We start from the raw sequence: 27,925 nt of genomic DNA, 5'->3' as shown, positions 1-27,925 counted from the left end.
ACTTCTCCTGGTGTGAGGAGAGCAGTTACCACACAGGTCCATACAACTGAGGTGAACTGTGGCAATTCCTGAGAAGCACCGCCATTCGGTAGACCATACCAAAAAGTGGAGAAGGCCTCCTTCAGAACCCTGCTAAGGGAATTCTCCCCAGGACCCCAGCAGTCACCAGAAATTAACAGCCAACACTTGAGACAGCCAGATGGGTAGAGGCCAGTTATCCAGGGGCAAGCAACCCTGGACAGTGAAATTCAAAAAGATGACCTTACATCTATGCTTATGAAGAGGTTAATGGAGGAAACAAATGAAATGTGTAAAGAATTAGAGGAAGATAAACTCAAACAAATTATGGCCATCCATAAAGAAATATAGGAAGATGCAGCCAAACAGTTTGTGGCTTTCAGAGAGAAAATGATTAAATCATTGAAAGAAATAAAAAAAAGAGAGGAATGTTCAAACAAACAGCATTGAAGGAAAATACAGTCACACAGGTGAATGAAATCAACAAAATGGTGCAAGATCTGAAGATAGAATTGGAAAAATTAAAGAAAACACAGAGGAAATCATGGAGAGGGAGAACTTAGGAAAGAAAACAGGAACTACAGAGGTAAGCATAACCAACAGACTACAAGAGATGGAAGAAAGACACACAGGGGTGGAAGATACAATGTAAAAAAAATAGATGTATCCGTCAAAGAAAATAAAAAATCTAAAAAATTCCTGACACAAACCATCTAAGAAATCCAAGACAACATGAAAAGACAAAACCTAAGAATGATATGAATAGAGGAAAAAGAAGATTCCTTCCACCAAGGCGCAGAAAATATTTTCAACAAAATCACAGAAGAAAATTTCCCCAACTTAAAGGAGAGGCCTATAAGCTTACAAGAGGCCTACAGAACACCTAATAAATTAGACCAGAAAAGAAAATCCTCCCACCACATAATAATCAAAATGGAAAGCATACAGAACAAAGAAAAAAATACTAAAAGCTGCAAGGGAAAAAGGCCAAGTAACATACAATGGCAAACCTATCAGACTCACACCTGACTTCTGAACAGAGACTATGAAAGCCAGAATGGCCTGGATGGATATCATGCAGACCCTAAGAGAACACAGATGTCAGCCCAGGCTACTATACCCAGAAAAACTTTCAGTCCTCATAGATGGAGAAAACAAGATATTCAACACAAAAACAAATTTCAACAACACCTACATACAAATCCATCATTACAGAAGATACTAGAAGGAAAAATACAACCCAAGAAAACTAACTACTTTCAAGAAAACACCGGAAATAATTAACCTCACTACAGCAAAACAAAAAGTAGCCAAGCACACAAACACACTCCCAGAGCCAACATCAAAATCAAAGGATCTAAATTAAAGCCACTGGTCATTAATCTCGCTCAACATCAATGGACTCAATTCTCCAATAAAAAGACACAGACTAACAGAATGTACCTGTAAACAAAACCCAACAATCTGTTGCATACAAGAAACATACCTAAGTCACAAAGACTTAGACATTACCTGAGAGTAAAGGGCTGGAAGATGGTTTTCCAAGCAAAAGGACCCAAGAAGCAAGCAGGAGTAGCCATTCTAATATCTAATAAAATAGACTTTCAACCAAAATTAATGAAAAGAGATGGGGAAGGACACTTCATACTCATCAAGAGAAAATTCTACCTGGAAGACATCACAATTCTGAACATCTATGCCTCAAATACAAGGGCAACCACATCTGTAAAAGAAACATTAATAAAACCGAAACCACACGTATATCCCCACACATTAATTGTGGGAGACTTTGACACCCCACTCTCAACAAAGGACAGGTCAACAAAACAGACATTAAATGAAGAAACAATGACTCTAATAGGGGTCATGAATCAAGTGGACCTAACAGACATCTACAGAAACTTACACCCAAACACAAAAGAATTTACCTTCTAATCAGCATCTCATGGAACGTTCTCCAAAATAGACCACGTAGTTGGACCCAAAGCAAGCCTCAGCAGATACAAGAAGATTGAAATAATCCCTTGTATCCTATCTAACCACCATGGACTAAAGCTGGACCTCAACAATAACAGAAATAGCAAAAAGCCTACACACACATGGAAACTGAACAGCTCATTACTCATTGTCAGCTGGGTTAGGGAAGAAATAAAGAAATTTAAGTCTTCCCACAATGAAGGCACAACATACCCAAACTTATGGGACTCAACGAAACCAGTGCTAAGAGGAAATTTCATAGCACTAAGCACCTTCAAGAAGAAATTCGAAACCTCTCATTCAAGCAACTTAATGGCTCACCTAAAAGCCCTAGGGGGGAAAAAAAGAAACAGAGATAACAAAGAGGAGTAGATGGCTGCAAATAATTAAACTCAGGGTAAAATCAATAAATTGGAAGCAAATAAAACAATTCAAAGAATCCATGCAAGCAAAAGCTGGTTCTTTGAGAAAATCAACCAGATAGACAAACCGTTAGCCAAACTAACTAAAAGGCAGGAGACACTATCCAAATCAACAAAATCGGAAATGAAAAGGGGAACATAACAACAGCCGCTGAAGAAACCCAAACAATCAGGTCTGTCTTCAAAAGCCTATAGGGTCACAGAATTTGAAAGTCTAAATGAAATGTGTAATTGTCTTGATCAATTCCACTTGCCAAAGCTGAATCGAGACCAGGTAAATCAATTAAATAGTCCTATATCCTCTAAGGAAATAGAAGCCATCATCAAAAGTTTCACATGCATTAGAAGCCCAGGGCCAGATGGTTTCAACAGAGAATTCCACTAGACCTTCAAAGAGGAGATAACACCAATACTCTTCAAAATATTCCACAAACAGAAGGAACACTACCAGACTCATTCTATGAAGCCACAGTCACCTTGGTACCTAAACCTCACAAAGACCCAACAAAGAAAGAATTTCAGGCCAATCTCCCTTATGAACATTGATGCAAAAATATTCAACAAAATACTTGCAAACTGAATCCAAAAACACATCAAAGATATTATCCCCTATGACCAAGTAGGCTTCATCCCAGGAATGCAAAGTTGGTTCAGTATATAGAAATCCATCAAAATAATCCACCATATAAAGAAACTGAAGGAGAAAAACATCATCATTTCCTTACATGCTGAAAAAGCATTTGGCAAAATCCAACACCCATTCATATTTAAAGTCTTGGAGAGATCAGAGATACGAGGCACATACCTAAACATAGTAAAAGCAATATAGAGCAAGCCTATAGCTAATATCAAACTAAATAGAGAGAAAATTAAATCAATCCCACTGAAATCAAGGACAAGGCAAGGCTGCCCACTTTCTCCATATCTCTTCAACATAGTATTCAAAGTCCTACCTAGAGCAATAAGACAACTAAAGGAGATCAAGGGGATACAAATTAGAAAGGAAGAAGTCAAAGTATTACTATTTGCAGATGATATGATAATATACATGAGTGACCCTAAAAATTCTACCAGGGAACTCCTACAGCTGATAAACACCTTCAGCAAAATGGCCGGATACAAAATTAACTTAAAAAAATCAGAAACCCTCCTGTATACAAAAGACTAAAGGGTTGAGAAAGAAATTAGGGAAACAACACCCTTCACAATAGCCACAAAGGATATAAAGTACCTTGGTGTAAACCTAACCAAGCAAGTCAAAGACTTGTATGAAAAAAATTTCCAGTCTCAAAGAAATAGAAGAAGGTATCAGAAAATGAAAAGATCTCCCATGCTCATGGCCTGGCAGGATTGACACAGTAAAAATGGCCATCAAAAATCAATCTACAGATTCAAGGCAATTCCCATCAAATTAGCAATACAATTCTTTTTTTTCTTTCCTGACATTATTGTTTTTTTTATTACTCATTTTAGTTTTTTAAATTTGTTTTAAATTCATTTTTCATATTAATTACAGTTTATTCCCTTTGTATCCCAGCTTTAGCCCCTCCCTCATTCCCTTCCAATCCCATCCTCCCTCCCTCATCGCCTCCTAAGCCCCACTCCATGTCCCCTGATAGGAGGGTTCTTCTCCCCTTCCATCTGACCCTAGCTTATCAGGTTTCATTAGGACTTGCTGCATTGTTCTCCTCTGTGACCTGGCAAGGCTGCTCCCCCCTCAGGGGGAGGTGGTCAAAGAGCCAGCCATTGAGTTCATGTCAGAGACAGTCCCTGTTCCTATTACTAGAGAACTCACTTGGATACTGAGTTGCCATGGGCTACGTCTGAGCAGGGGATCTATGTTCTATGTATGAAATGTCCTTGGTTGGAGTATCATCTCAGAAAAGAGCCCTGTGTCCAGATATTTTGGTTTTGTTGCTCTCCTTGTGGAGCTCCTATTCTCTCCAGATCTTAAATATCTCGCCCTTCTTTCATAAGATTCCCTGCACTCTTCGAAAGTTTGGTTTTGTGTCTCAGCATCTGCTTTGATACACCACTGGGTAGAGTCTTTCAGAGGCCCACTGTGATAGGCTCCTATACTGTTTCCTGTTTTCTCCTTCTTCCAGTGTCCATCCTCCAACACAATTCTTTAAAAGAGCTTAAAAGAAAAATTTTCAACTTCATACGGAATAACAATAAACCCAGAGTTGTTAAAACAATCCTCACAAAGATCTTTCGGAGGTATCTCCATCCCTGATTTCAACCTGTACTGTAGAATAACACTAGTAAAAACTTTATGGTACTGGCATAGATCCCGAGTAGTGAATCAGTGGATTCGAATAGAGACCCTGAAATAAACTCACACACTTATGGACACCTGATTTGTGACAAAGATGCAAAAGTATATAATGGATAAAAGATAGCATCTTTAACAAATGGTGCTGGTCGAACTGGATGTCTACATGTCGAAAAATGGGAATAGATCCATACTTATTCACCTGAATAAAAGTGAAGTCCAAGTGGATCAAAGACCTCAACATAAAATCAGACATATTAAACCTTTTAGAAGAAAAAGTGGGAAGAGCCTTGAACTCATTGGCCAAGGAGACAACTTCCTAAACAGAACACCAACAGCACAGGATCTAAGATCAACAATCAATAAATGGGACCTCATGAAAATGAAAAGCTTCTGTAATGCAAAGGACACTATTGTCAGAACAAAACAACAGCCTACAGATTGGGAAAAGATCTTCACCTACCCTGTATCTGACAGAGGGTTAATATTCAGAATATATAAAGAACTCAAGAATTTAAATAGTAACAAATCAAGTAACTCAATTAAAAAATGGGTACAGAGCTAAACAGAATTCTCAACAGAGGGATATTGAGTGGTAGAGAGACATTTAAAGAAATGCTCAATATCCTTAGTCATCAGGGAGATGAAATCAAAAGGACCCTATGATTACACTCATCTGAATGGCTAAGATCAAAAACTTAAGTGAAAACACCTGTGGACAGGATGTAGAGAAAGGGGAACCCTCCTCCATTGTTGGTGGGAATGTAAACTTGTACAACCACTTTGGAAATCAATCTGGCTCTTTCTCAGAAAATTAGGGATAGTGCTACCTCAAGATCCAGTTATACCACTCCTAGGCATATATCCAAAAGATGCTCAAGTATACAACAAGGACATTTGCTCAATCATGTTTGTTGCAGCTTTATTTGTAATATCCTGATGCTGGAAACAACCCAGATGTCCCTCCGTTGAATAATGGATACAGAAATTGTGGTATATTCACACAGTGGAATACTACTCAGCAAACAAAAACAAGGAAATTATGAAATTTCCAGGCACTTGGTGGGAACTAGAAAGGATCATCCTGAGTGAGGTATCCCAGAGGCAGAAAGACACACAGGGTACATACTCAATCATAAGTGGATATTAGACATATTATATAGAATAAATATACTAAAATCTGTACACCTAAAGCTAATCGAGGAGGATGACTATGGGTAAGATGCTCAGTACTCATTCGGAAAGGCAAAGAGGATAGACATCAGAAGAGGAGGAAAACAGGGAATAGGACAGGAGCCTACCAAAGAGGACCCCTGAAAGACTCTACCCTGCTGAGACTTAGCCAAACTTTGGGTAGAGTTAAGGGAATCTTAATTCAATATAGGGAATGATTTCAGTAAGGAATAACCATTATTATACAAATTACTGCATGGAGACAAGCATGTATTTTCATATGGAGCTAGTTATTCTGATTTACTTATAAAGAAATGGAGATTAAGTAATTTGCCAAGTAAAAGAGCAAGATAATAGTTAGGAGGTATGTTGTATGTGACCTTTAGGAGGCAAGAGCCACATGGAAGGAAGTGAAATATTAGTAGTTAGCCAGCACACAGACACACACACACACACACACACACACATCTTTTATAGTTCAGGGTTCCTTAGAGAGTCCTTCAGTTTACTACTTTGTAGGATGGAGTTAGTTCAGTTGTTGGTCTCAGTTCATCACAAAATAGAGAAATACGTTCAATGCATTGGAATACTGATATATTCAAGATTTCAAAGAATTGAACCAAACAAAAAAGCACTAAGTGTTGGGGGAGGGTATTTGTGGGTGTGGGGAGTCACAGGATTGAATTTTAATCTTCCTTGGTTTTATGAATCATTAGTAAGATTTATAAGATTAGCTATGCTAAAATACTTCAGAAGAATAAATTTGTTTCTTTTTGTGTCTTCAAAGCCAGAAGCAAAAGTGGACCAAGAAACGTTAACAGAAATGGTGAAGCCCAGCATTGATTATGTGCGCCACAAAAAATTCCGATCTGGAAATTACCCATCTTCATTAAGCAATGAAACAGATCGATTGGTCCACTGGTGCCATGGTGCTCCAGGAGTCATCCACATGCTCCTACAGGCCTATCAGGTGAGTGCTTCTCTGTTAGCCTACATATCAGGGCAGTCTTCACCAACCAGCTTCCAGATTGCTTCTGGATAGCGTGTTTGTACACTGAAAACTAGTTTTCTATTTTAATCTTTAATCTTAGTGAGTACGCATGTGACAAGTAATATGAATGGGGCTCGGGAGGCAACCTTCAGTTCTGGTCTTTTGCCTTTTATCATGTTTGAGCTGGTTACAAGTACAGGTTAACAAAGCTGACTTTTTATTTTAATTATATATATATATATGATATCATTTTTTGAGATTATAAAATAATATTATTTTTCCCTTTATTTTTCTTCCTCTAACCCTTCCCATGTTGGGATACACTGACTTTTTTTTCAAATACTTGTTCTTTTTCCTTAATTGTTGATATATGTACATATATATATTCCCAATACATAAATAACAATATGTTCAGTCTACATGGCACTACTTGTATATGTGTTTTCAGGGCTGACCCATTTCATATTGGATAACCAACTGCTGTATTCTTCCCTAGGGAAGACTATGTCTCCCAGTCTCAGTATTCTTTAGTTTAAAATTGGGAACAAAACTGGGCATGGTGGTACACTCTTTTAGTCCCAGTGCTTGCGAGGCAGAGGCCAGCAGATCTCTGCAAAATCAAGGTCTACATAGTAAGTTCCAGGCCAGCCAGGGTTACATAGAGAAAGATTTGTCTCAAACAAACAAACCAACAAAACACCAAAAAAACAGAAAACCAAAAATAAGTAAAAATTAGTACTGAGACAGAGCTGTCCACTATCCCCACTTATTTTCAATATAGTATTTCATTCACTATAAAGCAATAAGTTAGGAAAAAGAAAGTAAAGGGACACAGGTCTGAAAGACATCAAACTATCCTTATTTGCAGATGATATGATCTTATACAGAAGAGATCTCAAAGATTCTACTAGAAAACTTCCAGAAATGAATGGTCACTCCTTTGAGCAAAGTGGCAGGATACAAAATCACCTTGCAAAAAAAAAATTAGTAGCCTTAGCAGCTTTATTTGTAATAGCCAGAAGCTGGAAACAACCCAGATGTCCCTCAACTGAGGAATGGATACAGAAAGTATGGTACATCTACACAATGGAATACTACTCAGCAATAAAGAACAAGGAAATCATGAAATTTGCAGATAAATGGTGGGAACTGGAAAAGATCATCCGGAGTGAGCTATCCCAGAAGCAGAAAGACACACATGGTATATACTAACTTATAGGATAAACCAACTAAAATCTGCACACTAAAGAAACTAATCAAGAGGTAGGACTCTGGATAAAATGCTCAGTCCCCACCCTGAAAGGCAAAGAGGATGGACATCAGAAGAAGGAGAAAACAGGGAATAAGTTAGAAGCCTGGCATGGAGGGCCACTGAAACGCTCTGCCCTGCAGACTATCAAAGCAGATGCTGAGACTTATGGCCAAATTTGAGGAGATTGCAGGGAATCTTATGAAAGAAGTAGGAGTTAGTAAGACCTGGAGGGGACAGGAGCTCCACAAGGAGAGCAACAGATCCAAAAAATCTGGGCACATGGGTCTTCCCTGAGACTGATACTCCAACCAAGTAGCATGAATGGAGATAACCCAGAACCCCTGCACAGATATAGCCCATGACAGTTCAGTCTCCTAGTGGGTTCCATAGTAATGGGACTGTCTCTGACATGAACTGATTGGCCTGCTCCCTCCCCCTGAGGGGGGAGCAGCCTTACCAGGCCACAGAGGAAGACAATGCAGTCACTCCTGATGAGACCTAACAGACTAGGATCAGAAGGAAGGAAAAGAAGACCTCCCCTATCAGTGGACTTGGGGAGGGGCATGCATGGAGAAGGAGGAGGAAGAGCGGGATTGGGAGGAGAGGAGGGAGGGAACTACAAGGGGGATACAAAGTAAATAAAGTGTAATTAATAAAAAAATTTAAAAAAATTTAATAGCCTTTCTATACAGAAACAACAGACATACTGAGAAAAAGATCATGGAAACAATACCATTTACAGTAGCTTGAAAAAAAAAGAAAAGTAGGAATAAAGGTAACTAAGGAGATAAACAATCTCTATAGTGAAAACTTATGTCTGAAGAAAGAAATTAGGAAAGACATTAGAAGATGGGAAGACCTTTTATACTCAAAGATTGGTAGAATAAGTACTATGAAAATGACCACCCTACCAAACCAATGTACTAGGAAACAAGTGTATACAGATGAATGCATGGGTGGGTGGTGGAGGATAGATAGATAGAATTCTATACTAGTGTATAGATAGTCTAGTATATGTTTCATGGACTCTTCCCCTATCAAGGCCCTAACAAAGAGACTCCCTGCCCTGTGTTGCATTGACATTTAGTGCTGTTTCTTTCTTTGTTTTTCAAGATAGAGTTTCTCTCTATAGCTTTGGCTGTCTTGGACTTGCTTTGTAGACAAGGCCTCTTTGAGTGCTGGGATTACAAGCATATGCTACCATATGTATTTGTATTTCTTTTTGCTCTACGTACTCTTGTTTACTGTACAGCTTCGTAACAGATTATTAATAATGATCATATCACAGATTCAGTATTATGCTGTCTTCAAATTGACTCTGACACAGAAATTGTCTAATACTTAGAGATTCAGCCACAGGTAAGTTTTTAAGATAAGGGTAGAAAACAGGCAGCTTCTTTACCAAAATGCCATATGAATGGCCAGCTAAGTAGGAAACAAATATATACACATTTCCTAATGTATACATATAGTTGAATAGGGATGTATATATAGGTATAATGTATGCATATGTATACTAGTTACCTATTATCCATATATATATATATATGTATATATACACACATATAATAGATACATGGATGATAGATTATAGACTGATGGATTAGATGATAGATAAACAGACAGACAGGTGATAAGAGATGTACTAGTATGCATCAAGCCCAGTTGCTGTTAACGTTCTTGCTTTCTTCTTGGGACCACTTGAGCCTACAATTCACAGCCTTTCAGTCTCCTGGTAGGACAGCCTTGCTAACAGAATTCAACCCCTTTTCTAGTTCAAAGTCACAAAGATTTCACCATTCCTAACATAAATGAGGAAAGCTCACAAGGCCCTGAATTAGGAAATTTCAGTTTGGATCCAATCCAAAGCAGTCATCCCTAAATACATATCTATGAGCAACACTAAATGATCTGAACATGTTACATGTGTGTGTATTTGTGTGTAAAACAATAATTATTTAGAGGCTATGAATTTGAGAAGGCTTGGGGAGGTACACGGAAGGAGTGAGAAGAGGAAGAAATGATGTAAATACTGCACACACATATGAAATTCTCAAAAACACTTCTTAAAAAAGGCATTTAAAAATTAGCTGATATTTTGATAGGGCAGTCATTTTATGTAACTTGATCTTTATTACAGCTTTCAGTATCCATTATTCTTTAAATTTAGTGTTTTGACATGAGTTTCTTCTCTGGTTCTGTCTCTTTGGTGTTTCGTATGCTTCTTTGACCTTGATGATCATCTCTTTTTTTGGGTCAGGGAAGTGTGGTGGTTTGAATAGGTTTGTCCCCAAAGACTCAAGTGTTTGAATGCTTGGCCATAGAGAGTGGCATTATTAGGAGGTGTGGCCTTGTTGGGGTGGGTGTGGTCTTGGAGGAAGTATGTCACTATGGAGGCAGGCATTATACATGTTCAAGCTATGCCCAGTCCTGCAGTCTCCTGCTGCTGCCTGTGGATCAAGGTGGAGAACTCTCGGCTCCTCCAGCATCATGTCTGCCTGCATGCTGCCATGCTTTCTGCCATATTAATAATAGACTAAACCTCTGAAACTGTAAGCCAGCCCCTAAATGTTCTCCATTATAAGAGTTGCTGTGGTCATGCTGTCTCTTCACAGCAATAAAACCCTAATTAAAAGAGCAAGCTTTCCTGTATAATTTTGTGGAAAGTATTTTCTATGCCTTTGGCCTGGATTTCTTCTCTTTCTTCTGTACTTATTATGTGTAGGTTCATTTTGGTTGTTTGTTTGTTTGTTTTAATAGTTCCTTCATGTTATGTTAAATTTTTGTTTTTGTGCTTTTTTTTGTTTCTTTTTTTCTATTGGATTTAGGATTTTCTTTAACTCAGAGGTCCAATTCCTCCACTTTGCCTTCAAAACCTGATATTCTCTCTTCAACTTGACCCAATTTTATGGAAGGGGCTGTCCTCTGAGTTATTCATTTTAGGTTTTCTTCAGAGATTCTCTTTGTTATATTTTCATATCTTACATTGTTTTCACTGCTCCTCTCACTGCTTCACAGTCTTTATTCTGGTATTTTTTCATAGTTCCTTTGAGTCCCTTGTTCATGTGCATTGTTGCTGTTTTTAAGTCATTGTTTTGTATATCATCTGAGTTGCTTTCTTAAAGGGTCTATGACTATGAAAGTACTACTTTTTTTGTGATGATATATTCTTTTGGCTTTTCATGTGGCTTGTGCTATTGAAATGGGATCTAGACACCCAGAGTTAGGCTGTTGAAAATGTTTTTTAGCATGGAAATTGTGTCTCTCCTTTGTTGACTCTGTTTGGATTTCCATTTCCAATGACCCCCAACTTGCTGGATTGTCTTTAGCTGAATGAAGTTTAGGTTCAGTCTGGAAGCAGTTTGGTGCTGATGCTCAAATTGGGTATCAGAAGTAGTCTGGGCTTATTAGTTCAGGTTAGCTGAACTTTCTAAGCCCAGTAGTAGACCTTCTAGTTGAAAATCTTTTAACGTTAGGTAGAAATCTTTAGTAGTCTGTGGGAGTTGCTCAGGACTTCACAGAGAGCAGTGGAGCATGAAATTGGCAGTGGGAGTCTTGGGTCCATATGTAGAGAGGGAGCCCTGAGAAGGGGCCAGAGGGAAGCTGTAGGGCAAGTGGTTCCCAGGGAGCCCATGTAGGATTTGAGGGTACCTGGAGAGTGGAGGCTTTGTATAGGACACCAGGCCCTCAGGCATGATGCAGATAGCAGGGGACAGCGATGTTGAGTCCCAAGGGTCCTTACCTAGAGAGGGGTTTCAAGATGACAAACTGTAGGAATAGGTAGAGATAGCAGCACAAGTCTATGGTACCTTATCTGCCAGGAAGGGTTGAGTTGATAGTAAATTTGCAGGCAAATGGTGGGATCTAGAAAAGATCATTCTGAGTGAAATATCCCAGAAGGAGAAAGACAAACATGGGATATACTCGCTTATATAGACCTATAAGATATGATAAACATAATGAAATCTATACACCTAAAAAAGATAATCAATTGAGCGGACATGGGGTAAGATGATCAATCCTCGTTTAGAAAGACAGATGGGATGTGCATTGAACGTATGACAGGAGTCTACTGAGCGCATCTGAAAGACGCTAACTAGCAGTGTTTTCAAAGCAAAGACTCATGACCAAACCTTTGGCAGAGTACAGGGAACCATAAGAAAGAAGGGGAGTTAGTCTGATGGGGAAAGGATAGGAGCTCCCACAAGGACCAAATATATCTGGGCACAGGGTCTTTTCTGAGACTGACATTCAACCAAGGACCATGTATGGATATAACCTAGAACCTCCACTCAGATGTAGCCTGTGGTAGCTCAGTAACCAATTGGTTTCCCAAAGTGAGGGGAACAAGGACTATTTCTAACAGGAACTCAATGACTGGCTCTTTGGTCTCCCCACCCCCGAAGGGAGGAGCAGTCCTGTTAGGCCACAGAGAAGGGCTTTGCAGCCAGTCCTGTAGATACCTGATAAAACAGGATCAGATGAATGGGGAGGAGGTCCCCCCTATCAGTGGACTTGGAAAGGGGCACGGTGGAGATGAGGGAGGGAGGGAGGGACTGGGAGGGAATGAGGGATCGGGACATGGCTGGGATCCAGAGTTAATAAAATGTAACTGATAAAAAAAAATAATAAAAAAAAGATAGTCCTCTTAAACTTGGTGAATTCATAAATTTACATCCTTCACCATACTTTGTAAATGTTTAGTCATTATTTACACTATAAGTCTCTGGGATTTTTATTTCAAATTTCTTCTTCTTTTCTGTAATTCATATTGGATATGTTTTGTTTATGCATCTTTATACTCACCAGTGATTGATTCTATGTTCACTCTTAGCAATGTAGTAAATTTTATATTATCCATTGATTATTTCTGTGGTTATAGAGAATTTATTCCATTGATATATGCAAGTTGATTCTGAATCCTGTCATATTGCTGAATTTGCTTGTTTTTGGAAGTTTTCTGTTAAGAAATTTGAAATCTCTAATGTATATATCCTGTCAAGTAGGAATACTTTGACTTGTTTTTGTATTTGTATCCCTTGAATTTCACTCTTATGTGTTCGAGCTAGTGTATGGAGCACAGTATTGAAAATGAATGGGGATGGTAGACATCCCTGTCTTGTTTCTGATGTCAGTGGTATTGCCTCAAGCGTTTCTCCATTTAGGATGATGGTGGCTGTGAGTTTCTCATATATAGCTTTTATTATATTGAGGTATATTCCCAATAGTCCTGTGTTATCTAGGACTTTTATCATGGAATCATGTTGAATTTTGTCAGAAGTCTTTCCTACATCTATTGAGATGATAATGTGATTTTTATGGTTTAAGTCAATTTATGTTGTCTATTATATCTACTGACTTGTATATGCTGAATCATCTTGGATTTCAAGGATAAAGCCAATTTGCTCATGATGGGTAATCTTTTTGATGTGTGTCTGTATTGTAAGTATTTTGTTTTTATTCTTGAGTCTTTTTTAAGCTCCTTTAATTTTTCAAAAAAAAAAAAAAAAGGAAATCTATGATTGTTTCTTTAAATTCTGTGTCCTGTGGTTCAACTAGGTAGTTTTCTTTGGCAAACATAACTACAGGACTGGTAGGTTTTGAGAGAAGATACTGGTATGACCTTTCGTATTGTTTGGATTTTTGCAACAAGATCTGGGTTTTGGGCCTCTTTAGTTAGTTGTGTGTCTGGTATGGACAGGACAGGTTGAAGTACAGAGAGAATGTGGGAGTGGGTTCAGGCCTGAAAGTTGGAAATAACTCGGGTAGAATGAAGTCAGGTGAACAGGGTAGACTGTGCTAGTGTGCAGGATGTGTGTCCTGGCCCAAGCCTAGAGTGTAGTGTAGATCTGCTGGGTGGCAAGGTTCTATGCGTTATGCCAGGGGCCTGTAGGTTCGGGGCAGGCAGAGCAGGTCCTGGCAGCAGCTTCGAGGTTGGTTGCCACACAGGCACAAGTGGCCAGACTAGGCCTGGACAATGGATGTGGACCATGGCTAGATGTGGCAGTTAGCAGCCTGTGTGGAGGGGAGACTCACTGGGATAGACTCTAAAGGAAAATGATGTTCGGGATCTGCCTGTTGCAGAGGTTCTTGTGTTTGTTTAACCCTGATGTCATATCAGTTTTCATAATGTTGTATGTTTTTCTAGTTAGTGGGAAAGGATTTTTCTGACTCTTATTCAAAACATTTTGCTAACACTGCTTTGCTTTCATACTCTCCAGGTATTTAAAGAGGAAAAATACTTGAAAGAGGCCATGGAGTGCAGTGATGTTATTTGGCATCGAGGTCTGCTCCGGAAAGGCTATGGAATCTGCCATGGAACATCTGGAAATGGTTATTCTTTTTTGTCCCTTTACCACCTGACCCAAGATAAGAAGTACCTCTATCGAGCTTGTAAGGTAAGGACAATGCTATCCACAAAGCTCTACACTTCCCAGAACAGAGCCCATAAGCACAACTCCTCTTCCTTCTTTGAACCTCTGCTTCCCAGTAGTTTTATCTGTTTCGTCTGGCATAGCTTCGGCCCTCTGTGTCTGTCTATGAGATGAAGGTACCAAACATAGAGGTTACTCCAAAGAGTACAAGTTCTGGAATCATACTACCTGGTCATAATTACAGCGTTTTGTATAAACATTTTTTCTTTGTTTGAGAAAATGTTTGAGCTTACACAGATGGGCCTTGGTTTTGCTATTGAGGAGGATGACTATTCTGATCTTCCTGCTACACCTCCCAAGTTCTAGGGTAACAGATCTTTGACATTGCATCTGGCTTATATAAAATTATTATCGTCGTAAAGTATATTTATTTTTCAAGCCTCCATTTCTTTATTTGAAAAAATGGGAAGAAAATGACCATCCTCCAAGGGTGTTTCAAGAATTAATTGATACAACATTCAGACTGTTTACAGTTGTTCCTAGTTAAACTGCGTGTCAAACCTACCTTCCTCTCTCCAAGTTTCTGCAGTGCTGCACGCCTTGACCTCTTGCCTGATTCTCTACCTCCTCATCTCACCTTATACCGCTTTCAGACATGCCATGCTACACAGCAGTGCTCTTCCCCTCAATGGAATGGAGTCTAAACTGTTATCTATTTCCTTCACCAAAAAAGTACTTCCCCTGGAATTTTCATAACAACTCTGCCATTTCAGTGTTAAGTTTAACTGTTACATTCTTCAGGGTTTTTAGGGCTGCCAGTGGATACAAAGGTGCAGAGTCAGGAAATATCTTAGTGTATTTTGGAGAGGGAGCACTTCAGTTCCGTGGGATGCTATGGGAAGAGGTGTTAAGACTTGAATTCTGACATGTACAGAGCAGTTCTCAACCTTGATTACACCTGAGAACCATAGTGACCCACTCTCGACCATATTAATAAAGAACCCCTCTTACGAGTGATTTTCAGGACCTAAAGGTGAATTTTAATAATCAGCCAGACCGAACACCGATGTGGAAAATGGAGGGTCCATGTTAAGACTCTTTAGAAAAATCACAGTGTATCTGGTGGGGAAGAATCAGGAAGAGCTTGAGTGTCTACATTGATGTTGTTGAATTATTAGTGGAGAAGTGATGAGTCACATACCAAGGCAATGTCTGTGATGCAAAATGGAAGCCATTCACTTACTTAGGATATAAAACCCATAGAGTAGAGACCTAAGGTCTGGGGTATTTCCATAATGGAGAATTGTTCCAGCAACAGCTTGTAAGACTGTAGCTGTGGGAACACCAAGGCAAAGAAGCATGCTGAAGATGTTCTCCATTAAGTAACCTAGACCAGGGGGAGACAGTGCCCAAGTGTGAGGGCAAGTTCAGAGACAGGGATTTTTATTCAGATGGAGCAGGTGCTTGGAAGAAACAAGCTTCTGTTGAGTTATTGTGTATTTCTTCACCAGGTGTCCCTACAGAGTTTTATGGTAGCAGGAGGCAACTTCCTGAACAGAACACCAACAGCACAGGCTCTAAGAGCAACAATCAATAAATGGGACCTCATGAAATTGAAAGGCTTCTGTAAAGCAAAGGACACTGTCGTTAGAACAAAACGATAGCCTACAGATTGGGAAAGGATCTTCACCAACCTTATATCTGACAGAGGGCTAATAATCCAGAGTATATAAAGAACTTAAGAAGTTAAACACCAACAAACCAAATAATCCAATTAAAAATGGGAGACAGAGCTAAAAAAAGAATTCTCAATAGAGAAACACTTAAAGAAATGTTCAGCATCCTTAGTTATCAAGGAGATGCAAATCAAAACGACCCTGAGATTTCACCTTACACCCCTCAGAATGGGGTCAAAAACTCAAGTGACAACACATGCTGGAGAGGATGTGGAGAAAGGGGAACCCTCCTCCACTGCTGGTGGGAATGTAAACTTGTACAACCACTTTGGAAATCAATCTGGCTTTCTCAGAAAATTAGGAATAGTGCTCAAGATCCAGCTATACCACTCCTAGGCATATATCCAAAAGATGCTCAAGTATACAGCAAGGACAGTTGCTCAACCATGTTCGTAGCAGCTCTATTCGTAATAGCCAGAAGCTGGAAACAACCTGGATGTCCTTCAATGGAGGAATGGATACTTAAATTGTAATACATTTACACAATGGAATACTACTCAGCTATTAAAAACAAGACAATCATGAATTTTGTGAGCAAATGATGGGAACTAGAAAAGATCATCTTGAGTGTGGTAACCGAAAAACAGAAAGACATACATGGTATATACTCACTCATAAGTGCTTATTAGACATGTAATATAGGATATTAAATATACTAAAATCTATACTCCTAAAGAAGCTAGGAAGACCCTTCTTCAATTCTTACAAATTCATTAAAGTGTCCTAGTCATTGCCTCTTAAATTCTATCCTTAAAAATATATATCTTTCTTTTCAGTTTGCAGAGTGGTGTTTAGATTACGGAGCACATGGGTGCCGTATTCCTGACAGACCCTATTCTCTCTTTGAAGGTAGGAGTATAAAAAATAAAATAAAACTGTACATTTAAGTATTTGGGATAGTGAAATTGGTCCCACTGTTCTGAGGACTAGTACATTTGAGGTTGCTTGAGGAAAACTTCAGAACTATAACAAAATGATAGCAAGCCTTTTTTTTATCTTGGTATATTTTGCTCCTGCAAGTGTCACCAAAAATTTTAGAACTTCCATGAAATATATATGCAGACAAAGCCTGTAAGGCTTAGTGGATGGGGAGAGATATTAAGTTTACTCTTCTGGTACTTCCTCTGTAATGTTATATATATTATATATGTTATGTGTGTAATATACAGTTCATAGGAAACTTAAGTAGTTATTTAAATATACTTAATTCTTTAAATTATATATAATTCTTTAAATTATATAAAGAATTACTAGCAACTAATATTAATGGAAAGTAGTAATTGTATATTAATAATTAGAAAAATAAGAGTGAATTTTGAAAACAGTTCAGTACTTTTACTGATGCCAATACAAGGCTATTGGTAAAATCAACTATAGTTAAGTTTGCCCAGGTTAATAAATATAATATATAAGAATATAATATTATTAATATACTGTTATAATTATAATTGAAGTCCTAGAGAGAAAGAGAGACAGAGAGAAAAAAAGAGAGAGAGTGGGAGAGAGAGAGGAGAGATTGTTCTTGTTTTTTATTTGATTTTTAGAGATATGGTCCCTTTATATAGTCCTGGCTGTCCCACACCTTGCTATGTAGATTAGGCTGGCCTCAGACTCACAGAGATCTGCCTGCCTCTGCCTCCTGTATACTGAAATTAAAAACATGCACCAGCACACTTGGACTCTCAGATATTTTGGGTGTGTCTGTTGTGTGTGTTTGTGCGCGTGCACATTTGCTAACTTATAAACCACAGTGCAAAAGCTTCATAGTGTTAGGATGAATGGATAATAACTTTATCATCATGTTTTAACTATATCCCAAAGTAAACTTCAGAAGCAATAAATAATTGATTTATTTCATATCAGGTAGATAGGCAAGAGATTTTTATCAGTGCCTTCTCTGTATCAGTTGAAGTCATAAGGAAAAATTATTTCTCAGCATAAAACCTTTAGTTGTTCATGTTATAAAACTATGTGGCAGGATAGGCAACTCAGTCTTCATGTGAGTCCAGGGAGCAGGGGCTGTCTTGGACATAGACTCTGGTGCCTGCTCTTTGATTGCTTCCTCCTGGTTAGGTGGTCTTGCCAGACCACAAAGGAAGAGGATGCAGGCAGTCCTAATGACACTTGATAGGCTGGGATCAGATGGTAGGAGAGGAGGACCTTCCCCTTTCTGGACTTGGGAAGGGGGAGGGGGAAGGAAGGAGAAAGGGTGGACCAGGAGGAAGTCAGGGAGGGGGCTACAATTAGGATGTAAAGTGAGTAAATTATAAAAAAGAAATCTAAATTTAAAAAGTAAATTCCATCCATTCCTCCCCCCTCAAATGTGGCAGACATGGTGGTCCTTGCCTGTGATCTCATCACCCTGTTGGCTAAAGCATTAAAATATGAATATGAATCTGCCCTGGATTCTGTATTGAGGCCCTGATGCAGAAAATAATAAATATGAGATAAATTTATATCAGTTAATAGAGGAGTTAACATCTAAAGTGGAGGCCACAGGTGCTTTATACATTCAAGTTTAAAATAGCAAGTTTAAATACCCACTGGGTCAAAATTCCACTTTTGAACCTAATGGCTCCCTATGGCTAGAAGTCAACAGGTCATGTTTGCCCTGTGCCTCACCAATGCATGGCAGATAGAAGTGGCAATAACTACTAACTAAATTCTAATTTCGAAGTTCAACAGAATTCCTACTGAAAGGGAGGACTGGGCTTTACCCGTGTCCTCCTGGAGCATCCCTCTGCCAAAGGCAGCATTCTATGGGATGGGCACCTGCCTATGAAACCCAGAATGGGCTCTTCTAAGGCTTTTCTAGGGTCCTCTCAAAGGCATTAAGGGCCACTTTCTGTTTCTAATGAGTTCTAATAGGTTCATGAAATTTTTTTTTAATTCTTTAAAATAAATTTCTACAACCCTTTCATCAAATAAAAACTTATAGGGAAAGCTTGGACTAACTCAAATTTTCTTCAGTAGCAAAATAAAGAAAAAGCTTCCTACATGGTACTCAGCAAGAAGGGCAGATGACTAACTGCAGGAACGTAACTAAGAGAAGAACCCAGACCCCTGTGGCTGTGTAAGGGTTCCATCCTGGTCAAGTTCTGAAAGAGACAAAACTCATTTATGGCAGTTATCCTAATGATGGAGTAGAGTGCAAGGACACATGGGGTTATAGCTCCAGAGTGTGATAAAAGTTTGTTTTATACATGTTGTATAGTTGTCAAAATTAAAAAAAGAACACTTAGGATTTGTGTATTTGTGTGTGAATTTTGTGACAGAAGAAAACTAGGCAAACTGAAGCTGTGAGGGGGAGACACAGGAGGACAAGAAGCCATCACCCATACCCACAGTTTTCTGGTCAGTCAGTTTAAAAAAACTGCTTTTTAATCAGTGCCCTACTTTGGGGAAGGGGTGACACAAAAAATTACACTTATTTGAAAATTACTTTCTTAGAAGGTAAAGAAGATATAAAATTGGATGAAGACTATAAAAGCTCTGAAAGGAAAGTTTCATTTATTGACATACAGTTGGCACTGTTCTTATTAAATTCCTCAGAGGCTTTTAGTTGCTTATTTAATCATATATGCTGATTATGGTACTGTTGGGGGTTGGTGTGATGCTTGTATTTTGATGCTAATTACTGGCCCTCAAGATCTGGGTACTGCCTGGATACACATATCCTTGTTAGGTAAACCTGCCTAAGACATTATTCCTGATGGGTTGGTTAAAAGGCCCAAAACTTGGGCTGGGAAGAATGGGATAGGCGTGGCTAAAGTTCCCAGGCTTTGGTTTCCAGAAAAATCACAGGAAACAGAGAGACAGGAAGAGAAGAGAAAGGAGGACATCACGATGGATTACTGTGAAAACAAACAAACAAACACATGGGCCAGGAGAAAGGACTCCAAGAATGGCATGAAAAGAAATAGCAAGATAAAAAATATAAGCACCTATTTATAAGATTATGCATGGAAGGTAGCCCAGATAGAAATGGTTAAGACAGATGGTGTAAGATTTGGGCTGGGAGGTTATTGAAATAGTGTAGGTGGAATTATCTGCCCAGTCCAAGGTGTTATAAGGCAATTATAAAATATAACAGGTATCTATGTCTTATTGATAAAGATAGCAGGTTGAATAATACCACTGTAATAATTATAGGGCTAATAAGTGACATTATTTAGCCCAACACTATTTTTATCGCCAACAACATGGTACTCAAGCCCTCATACCAGTTAGATAAGCACTGTGACACTGAGCCGAGATTTACATCCATTGATGCTGCAGTATCATCTTAACATTTCAAATGCAAGAAAAGAAAGAATCCAAAAGTATACAGTTGAGGAGATACCTCAGTAGGAAAATTTGCTCATCATACAAGTGTGATAATCTGAATTTGAATTCCTAGAACCCAGATGTGTAGATGTATAGCTCAAGTGTATAATCTCAGCATTTTAAAGAGGAATTGGGAGGTGAGACAGGAGGAACCTCAAAAAGTTGCTAATCAGCTGTATTGTATGTATGCAATAGAAAACAGTGGAGACCCAGTCTCAAACAAAGAGAAAGGCAAGGACTGATACTTGTAGTGGTCTGCTGAGGTCTATACTCACACTGTGGCATGCATATACCTGAATTTACACACATACACATACACACACACACACACACACACGCACAAACACACATGCTCGCTCAATAGTAAAGAAAAAATAGTATACTTTTCTGTTGGGCATTGTTTTTAACAATGTCATTTTTAATTGATGATGGTATTTTTCCTTATTACAGTCCCTGGCAGAGAAAGGGATTAAATGTCACTTTGTTTTATCTCCTAACCTGTGCGTTTCTAAATGATGCACATTTTGCTTTGCAGGTATGGCTGGTGCTGTTCACTTCCTCTCTGACATCTTGGTACCAGAGATGTCACGGTTTCCAGCATTTGAACTTGGCTTTTTGCAGAAGGCTTAAAAAGGTGCAAAAAGACAACTAACATACCCGTTGGACCAAAAGCCACGTGACTGATTAGTGCCTGATAGAGAACCTACTGTAAATCCCAAAAGAGGAAGAAAGAAGGGCAGAAACCTTCACTAGCCCCTTTTGTTGCAAAGACCCCCAAGTTAGAGCATGAGTGATAGAAACCATGTCATTAGCATTCTTTGACAGTGTTTCCCTTAAGGGTGTGAAATATGAATTCTTCATCTCTAGGCTCCTCGTAGTGTGCATGTTTCTTGGTGCTTGTCTATAGGTGTAAATTGATTAACTAGAAAAGCCACACTCGTCATACAAACTCTTTGCTGAGCATGTGTGAGTGTTTAAGGCGACAGCCACACATTTTGTATATAGTATATATAAAATAGGGTGTCATCTCTATCAACAAAGAAGCAGCTGTGTGATGTCTGTCTTAAACATCAGCTAGCAAATGTAGATATCTTGTGAGAATACTGTGTTAGCATTTTTCCATGGGCACTTTTCCAAAAAGCTTCCCAAACCAGAAGAAAAATGGGCAAGTCAGCATGCATTTCAGAGCTCAGGAAGACATAGTTGATACTGCTTCCCTCTTTGTATCTTGTGGTCAATACAAATAATGACTAAATGTTAGGAAATTTCAGACGTTTACCCAGATACATATTATGAAAACAGACTCTACCTTACTGCTACTGGAATAGCTTATTACTATATAAAGCAGAGTAGTTACAATGCCAAGTGGATCCATCCATATCCCTTCAAAAGTTTAATTCACATTTTGGTAAATTGTTAAAAATATGAATTTTAAATTAATACATTACTTATTTTTCATCCAGCTTGGATAGATTCTAGGCTGAATTTATACATATAAGGATATAAATTTTAAAATTATTTTAAGGGCATTAAGTTTGATTCACATACTGTAATGCTGTTACATAAATTTCAGAGTTTGGTTGTTGTTTGTGGCACAAGTGGGCTAGATTTCCTAAGCATGTTTTGTTTTGGAGATAACATGTTATAAATGAAAGCAGGATTATATAATAGTCTGGACTTCAGTACTTCCTAAGTGTCAGCCCTAGTTTCTACTTCTTTTATAAAGTTGGAACAGTGGTGACAGTCTGAAAGAGAAGGCTTCTTCATGCCTGTACCATTTTGAGTGTGGAACCTTGCTTATGGGGCTGGTACCCTAAACAACTGGCCTTCAATTTCCAGATGATGCCTCCTAGGTTTCTTCATTGCAGGTACTCTTGATTATATGTCATGACCCTTCTCTTTCACCTTGGGCTGATTACTACTGTGTGTATAATTCTCAAGATCATCTTTAATTCACCTCCTGAGCTGGATAATGGGCTTCTCAGGGCTGTCCAATACCCACTACCTGAAGGCAGGGCAAACCATCACAAATAGGCTAGGGGAAACTGTTCTGCAGAATACCCCATGTATTGTCTAGTCTCATTCAAACAATATCTTTTTCATCCTCTTTCCCGTATCGTAAAAAATAATACAGCAGAGCTTATCTTTGAGATCTTGCTTGTTTACTTTCAAAGAAGCTTCTGGGGCTGTCTTAAGCCGTTTTCTGCATCATGGTGGAGGCTGTAGGGCCCTGCGATTGGCCAAGGGCCTTCAGAGCAGCAGTAGCAGGATGTGTCTCCCCAGTATGTTTACTCATACATGTGCGACATATAATATCTTTCTGATGAACATGCTGAGTGAAAAATAAAACACCCAAAGAAGAAATGGAGAACATTTTGTTTACAGATTTCCCTTTTAAGAGAGGTGGGTTGACGCCTTCCGACCTATCACTATGTATCAACAGATCCTTCCTTGAATCTTCAACATGTAGCCGCCATGCTACAAAGGCTGCAGCCCCATCCCATGAGTGAAGGAGGACTGAGGGTTCACATATGGCCATTTAAGAGTTATAAATGTTTGAAATAAAATTTAGGAGCATCTTTTGTTTCTTGGGCTTATTTTATGTTAACAACTGTCTTCTAAATGTGTTGAAAAGTTTAACGTGTATACACACAGAATATCATTTTGAAATCTGGAATGACAAGTTAATGTCCACAAAAATTTGGGGTTCTTTGGTTTTGTTAATTAAAGACAGTTTTGTGGTGATGACTTATGGAGCCTTCATATTTTCTCATTTCTGTTTCAGGTCAACAGTGTGAAAGTGGGCAGTCCTATGAATCTTGGTCTTTATCTCTTGGTTACAGTCTAGCATCTGATGAGATGATGAAATGATGAGAATAGGCATGTGGCAATACCAACAATTTCAGTCCTACTTATGAGAAAGACAAATCTTTCTCAAAGCCCTTAGAGTTCCATCAATGTTTCAATAGCCAGAATTTGTCATATTACCTTCTTTTACCATAAAGAAGACTGTGAAATTAAAATATGTGGCTTTTCCTGATTATTTAAAAGGCAAGAATGGGGTAAGAAGAGAGGGATTAGTTATACCAAGTAGCCAAATAGTTGTTCCTTATGACTCAAATAAGGAAGCATTTAAGAATGGTAGTATATAGCATATATAGTATCTAGCAGGTAGTATATAGTGCTGCTTTAACTGAGTTGTTTGTGAGTGTCTTAGTTACTGTTCTGTTGCTGTGACAGATCAGCCAAGGATAAAAGAAAACATTTAACTTGGGGCTCATGGTCCAAGAGTTAGAGTCCATGACCATCATGGCTGGGAGCATGAGAGCAAGCAGGCAGGCATAGTACTCAAGTAGTAGGTGAGAACTTACCTACTTTATTAATCCTGATCCTGATCCAGACACAAGAAAGAGCACTAACTGGGAATGTGGGCTTTTGACACTTCAAAGCCTACTGCTAGAGACACACCTCTTCTAACAAGGCCACACCTAATACTTCCCAAACAGTTCTACCAACTGGGTGCCAAACATTCACGCTTATAGGGACCATTCTCATTCAAACCACCACAATCAAAAAGGCTTAAAGAATATGGTGAGGACTGTGATACTGCTTGGGTCTGAGGTTGGCTTTAATAAAGATTTTGTGGCATCTGCATGTCCTCAAAAACAAGGAGTGGATGCTCTTGGGCTGACCCTGGGACATTGATGCTTCCACCTGAAATGAAGTGACAGTGATTCGAGAGGAGAGTTGCCTGGAGCTATGTTCAGAAGGTCTCTGGAGAACTATTTACTCATAATGTGTGCTTAATACTATATGTCTTATATGTATATATTTTATACAGGTAATGCTACATTTCATATTCTCTCTTTAATACTTACAGGTTAGCCACTTTTCTATCACTATGCAAAATACTCAAACAATTTAAGAGAAAAAAAGTTCATTAGCTTCAGAAGTTTTAGTGTGTGGTTGGCAGATCCCATTGCTATTAGCCTACGGTGAGGAAGATGTCATAAATAATCAAGAGCATGTTACAGAGCAAAGCTAGCGGCCAGGGAGTGGAGGGGGAGAATGACAAGATACTCCCACTAGTGCTGCCACGCATAGTTTTTACCACCATCCAGTAGTCATTAATTATAAACCCATCAAGAGGAAATCCATTGATAAGGTTGGAGCCCCCAGGATCTAATCGCTCCTTGAACCCATCCATAACATATGGCCTCCGTAAAACATTTTAGATACAAAACATGACACATTTTCTGTGATAGCTTCATCTTGCCAATCTTGGTTTGCCAAGCCTTTGCAAGAAGATGGTGCCTGTAAGTTTTGAGAGATCCATGTAACAATGGAACAAAAAGGGGGGGGGGGGTGTTCTTCACTTCTCTCATTGGCAATCGTGTGGACTAAATCATTATACCCCATAATTACGATTCTCTTAATTCATTCAAAATTATTTCTCACAGTGTTATATTATTATGGCTTCAATGGTTTCCACATGTAATTGTGTATAAGTACACTATTTCTGAATATGTAGTCCCAAAATGAGTATTTTGATCTAGCAACTTATTTCTCATATTTTATTCTGAATTGTAGATGTTCAGAAAAAGAAGCCAGAGAATGGGAACAACCACAGTATTGCAATGAATGACAAGTGTTCAAAAGCTTTAAAGGGTGTCAGGGTTAAATATAGTAAAGTCAGGAGTACTGAAAAAAGTACACAGGAAGCTTTAAGGCTGGGCTATCCAAGTGTTGCCAAACGTGGATAATGATAAGAATGGTGAGAGCTGCTGAGGGTGGCAGCTGGAGTGTCAATGTAAATGAGCAGACAGAGAGACACACGCACACGCACAGAGAAAGAGAGTTTGCCTGCTTGCTTTGAGGTGCTGGCCCAGCAGGACCACTTGGTAATATGGTAGGCTCAGATCACTGGAACTTCTGGTACTTCTACTTCTCCCATTGAAGAAGACCTCTGATCTAGTATCATTACAGTGTGGTAGAGATAATAGTGGAGAAAACTGTGTGGTGTGCTATGATCTGGGAGAAGAAACTGGGCAGTGGTGAGAGGAACTAGAGGACAACAGCTGCCTCACACATATTCTACCATGCCCCAGGGCACCTCAGAGTGCTTTCCAAGTATTGGCCGCCATGTGGACAGAGGGCTGCAGGTAATACTGGTGAGTGGGGTCTTTTTTTTTCTAAGTGACAGAAAGTTCAGAATAAAGATTCCTGCTTTAGGTGGATCTCTGAGTTCAAGAACAGCCTAGTCTACAAAGTGAGTTCCAGGAGAGACAGTGCTGCTGCTACCCAGAAAAAGCCTGTCTCCAATTAACCAACCAACCCCCCGCCCCCCAAACAAAACACAAACCCTTAAAAAAAAAAGATTCAGAGCCACAATTATGTGGGTAGAGTGGAGGGAGGAGGCAGGTAGCATAACTATCTTCTCTGGTGTCAGGAAAAACATCTGCAGGACAGTGATTAGGGAATAGAGTATAGACTGCAGAGATGGCTCAGCTGTTAAAGTCTAGGCACACAACAAAAAATATAAGAGACTGGGGTTACTCTCTCCAGGTCCATGAGGTTCCACTTTGCACAGCATCTCCCCATTCGTTTGGATGGCAACTGTGCTAATGCTTTGCACTACTGTAACAATAGCAAAGAAAACCCCGTTTATTTTGGCCTAGGTTTCATCATCATCCAGGTTTCATCTCATGATGAAGGGTTGGTTGTGGCTTTGGGCCTTTGATGAGGCACTAAATCGTAGAAAGGCATGTGATGGAGCAGAACCATTCATTTCATAGCCATGGTGTATATAGTATAAATTTCATCATTGGAAGCTGAATTGGAAGTCCCAATATCTACCACAAAAAAATGTGTCCTTAACAATCAGACGACCTCCCACTAGTTCCTCCATCTTCAAGTTTCTACCACCTCATAATTCAAACCAGGTTTGGACCCAGAACACATGGGCAATGGGGGACATATATGTTAGATTCAAAGTATAGCAGTGGTCTAGAGACTGTGGGAAAGCTGTGAAAGCCCTAAGCTACACAGATTTTTAATAGAAACATTAGCTTAAAGTCACTTCTTAAAATCAGGCAAAAATTTGAGTAGCCCACCTCCCAGAACCATGCAAAAATCTTACCACTCTTAGTAAGAAGCAAGCTTCTGCTCTACCCATGTGCCTGGAGTTTCTCCAGTTGGAGCCCACCAACGCTCCCGCAGGCTCTTCTTTCCTTTGCCACCCTGGGGGTGTTCTCTTCTGATTTCATCTATGTTCTCATCAGTCAATCTTACCAGCCTTCTTTTATTTCAGAGATTACTCCATATTTTTTTCTTGCCAGTTTTTTGTGTTTTCACAGCTGTTAATGGATATTTTGAAGCTCATTGGAATTTGGAAAGCACAGACGAAGGTGTGCATTAGATGACTATGTAAATTGTACAAATAAACCTTTGAAAATCATGTACTTCTATGAATTCAGCAGATGTACTCATCAGATAAGCTATTTCGTAATAAGAGGCCCAGTCACAGACTGAAGAATAAAGAGATGGGAAACAGTTTTTCTTAGCTCTGCCCCTGGAATTGCCTGTCTTTAGATTTGGTCTTGAGCAGAAAGGCTCTGATACCTCTAACTCTCTCCATTTCCCCCAGAGGATTATACAATTTATAAATTTACAAGTAGAAGATAACACAGAATTATGATGTATGATGCTTCTCAGAATATTCAATTAAGATAACATGGTCTGGCAATAACCCTAAAATAAACACTTTTAACGTAGGTCTACAGAGAAGGGACCAGACTTCTAAAACAAGTATCTTAAGAATATAAAACTTTGTCATTTACTAATTCATCCAAAATGTAGCTTAACTGTGGTAGCTAAATCATCAGTCATATCCAAACAGCACAATTTCCAAGCACACAGAATAGGACATTTGAGAGATGAGAGAACTGCTTTAATGTCTAGCCTGTCTTGAACTCCTGAATTCATGGAGTCCTTTGGCCTCAGATCCCCAAACAGTGGAGACCACACCCAACTAGCACCACTCCCAGCTCCAGAGTAGCACTTTTAAGTGTGGGCCAACTTACTGTAGAAGAACAGAGCCACATGCCTGCTTGAACACCAGCATTCCCTGTGAGGTAAACAATTCTGATTCTCAACTTGCTTGTGGCAACTTTTTCCTATCCTGATTTTTCAAAAGATGTCATGAGACCAGATCATATATTCCTGGAAAACATTTAGCTTCCTGCTAAGTTAGTGAAGGACATCATCTACCCTTCTGTGCCTTCCATGTGAATTCATCATCTACTGTGCATAATTTCTCATAAAAAAAACTTCATCTCCACCCCCTTCCTACTCCCCAGGGGGAAAAAAAAAACACAGCAGA

General features: G+C 39.1%; 1 protein-coding gene across 1 annotated transcript in view; it reads left to right on the top strand.

The window, feature by feature from the left end:
• Lancl2 (LanC like glutathione S-transferase 2) overlaps positions 1 to 23,296 on the top strand; it is a 57,394-nt gene extending 34,098 nt beyond the window's left edge. The window contains exons 6-9 of the mRNA XM_060373956.1: positions 6,653 to 6,835; positions 14,330 to 14,506; positions 16,995 to 17,067; positions 21,080 to 23,296. Of these exons, the coding sequence (XP_060229939.1) occupies positions 6,653 to 6,835; positions 14,330 to 14,506; positions 16,995 to 17,067; positions 21,080 to 21,174 (528 nt within the window). The 3' untranslated portion in view covers positions 21,175 to 23,296. The remainder of the gene's footprint in view (positions 1 to 6,652; positions 6,836 to 14,329; positions 14,507 to 16,994; positions 17,068 to 21,079) is intronic.
• The last annotated feature ends 4,629 nt before the right edge of the window (positions 23,297 to 27,925 follow it).

This window comes from Meriones unguiculatus, chromosome 21, assembly GCF_030254825.1.
Source record: "Meriones unguiculatus strain TT.TT164.6M chromosome 21, Bangor_MerUng_6.1, whole genome shotgun sequence".
NCBI lineage: Eukaryota > Metazoa > Chordata > Mammalia > Rodentia > Muridae > Meriones > Meriones unguiculatus.
Note: the sequence above shows the minus strand (reverse complement) of the source record. Positions and strands in the feature narration are given on the sequence as shown.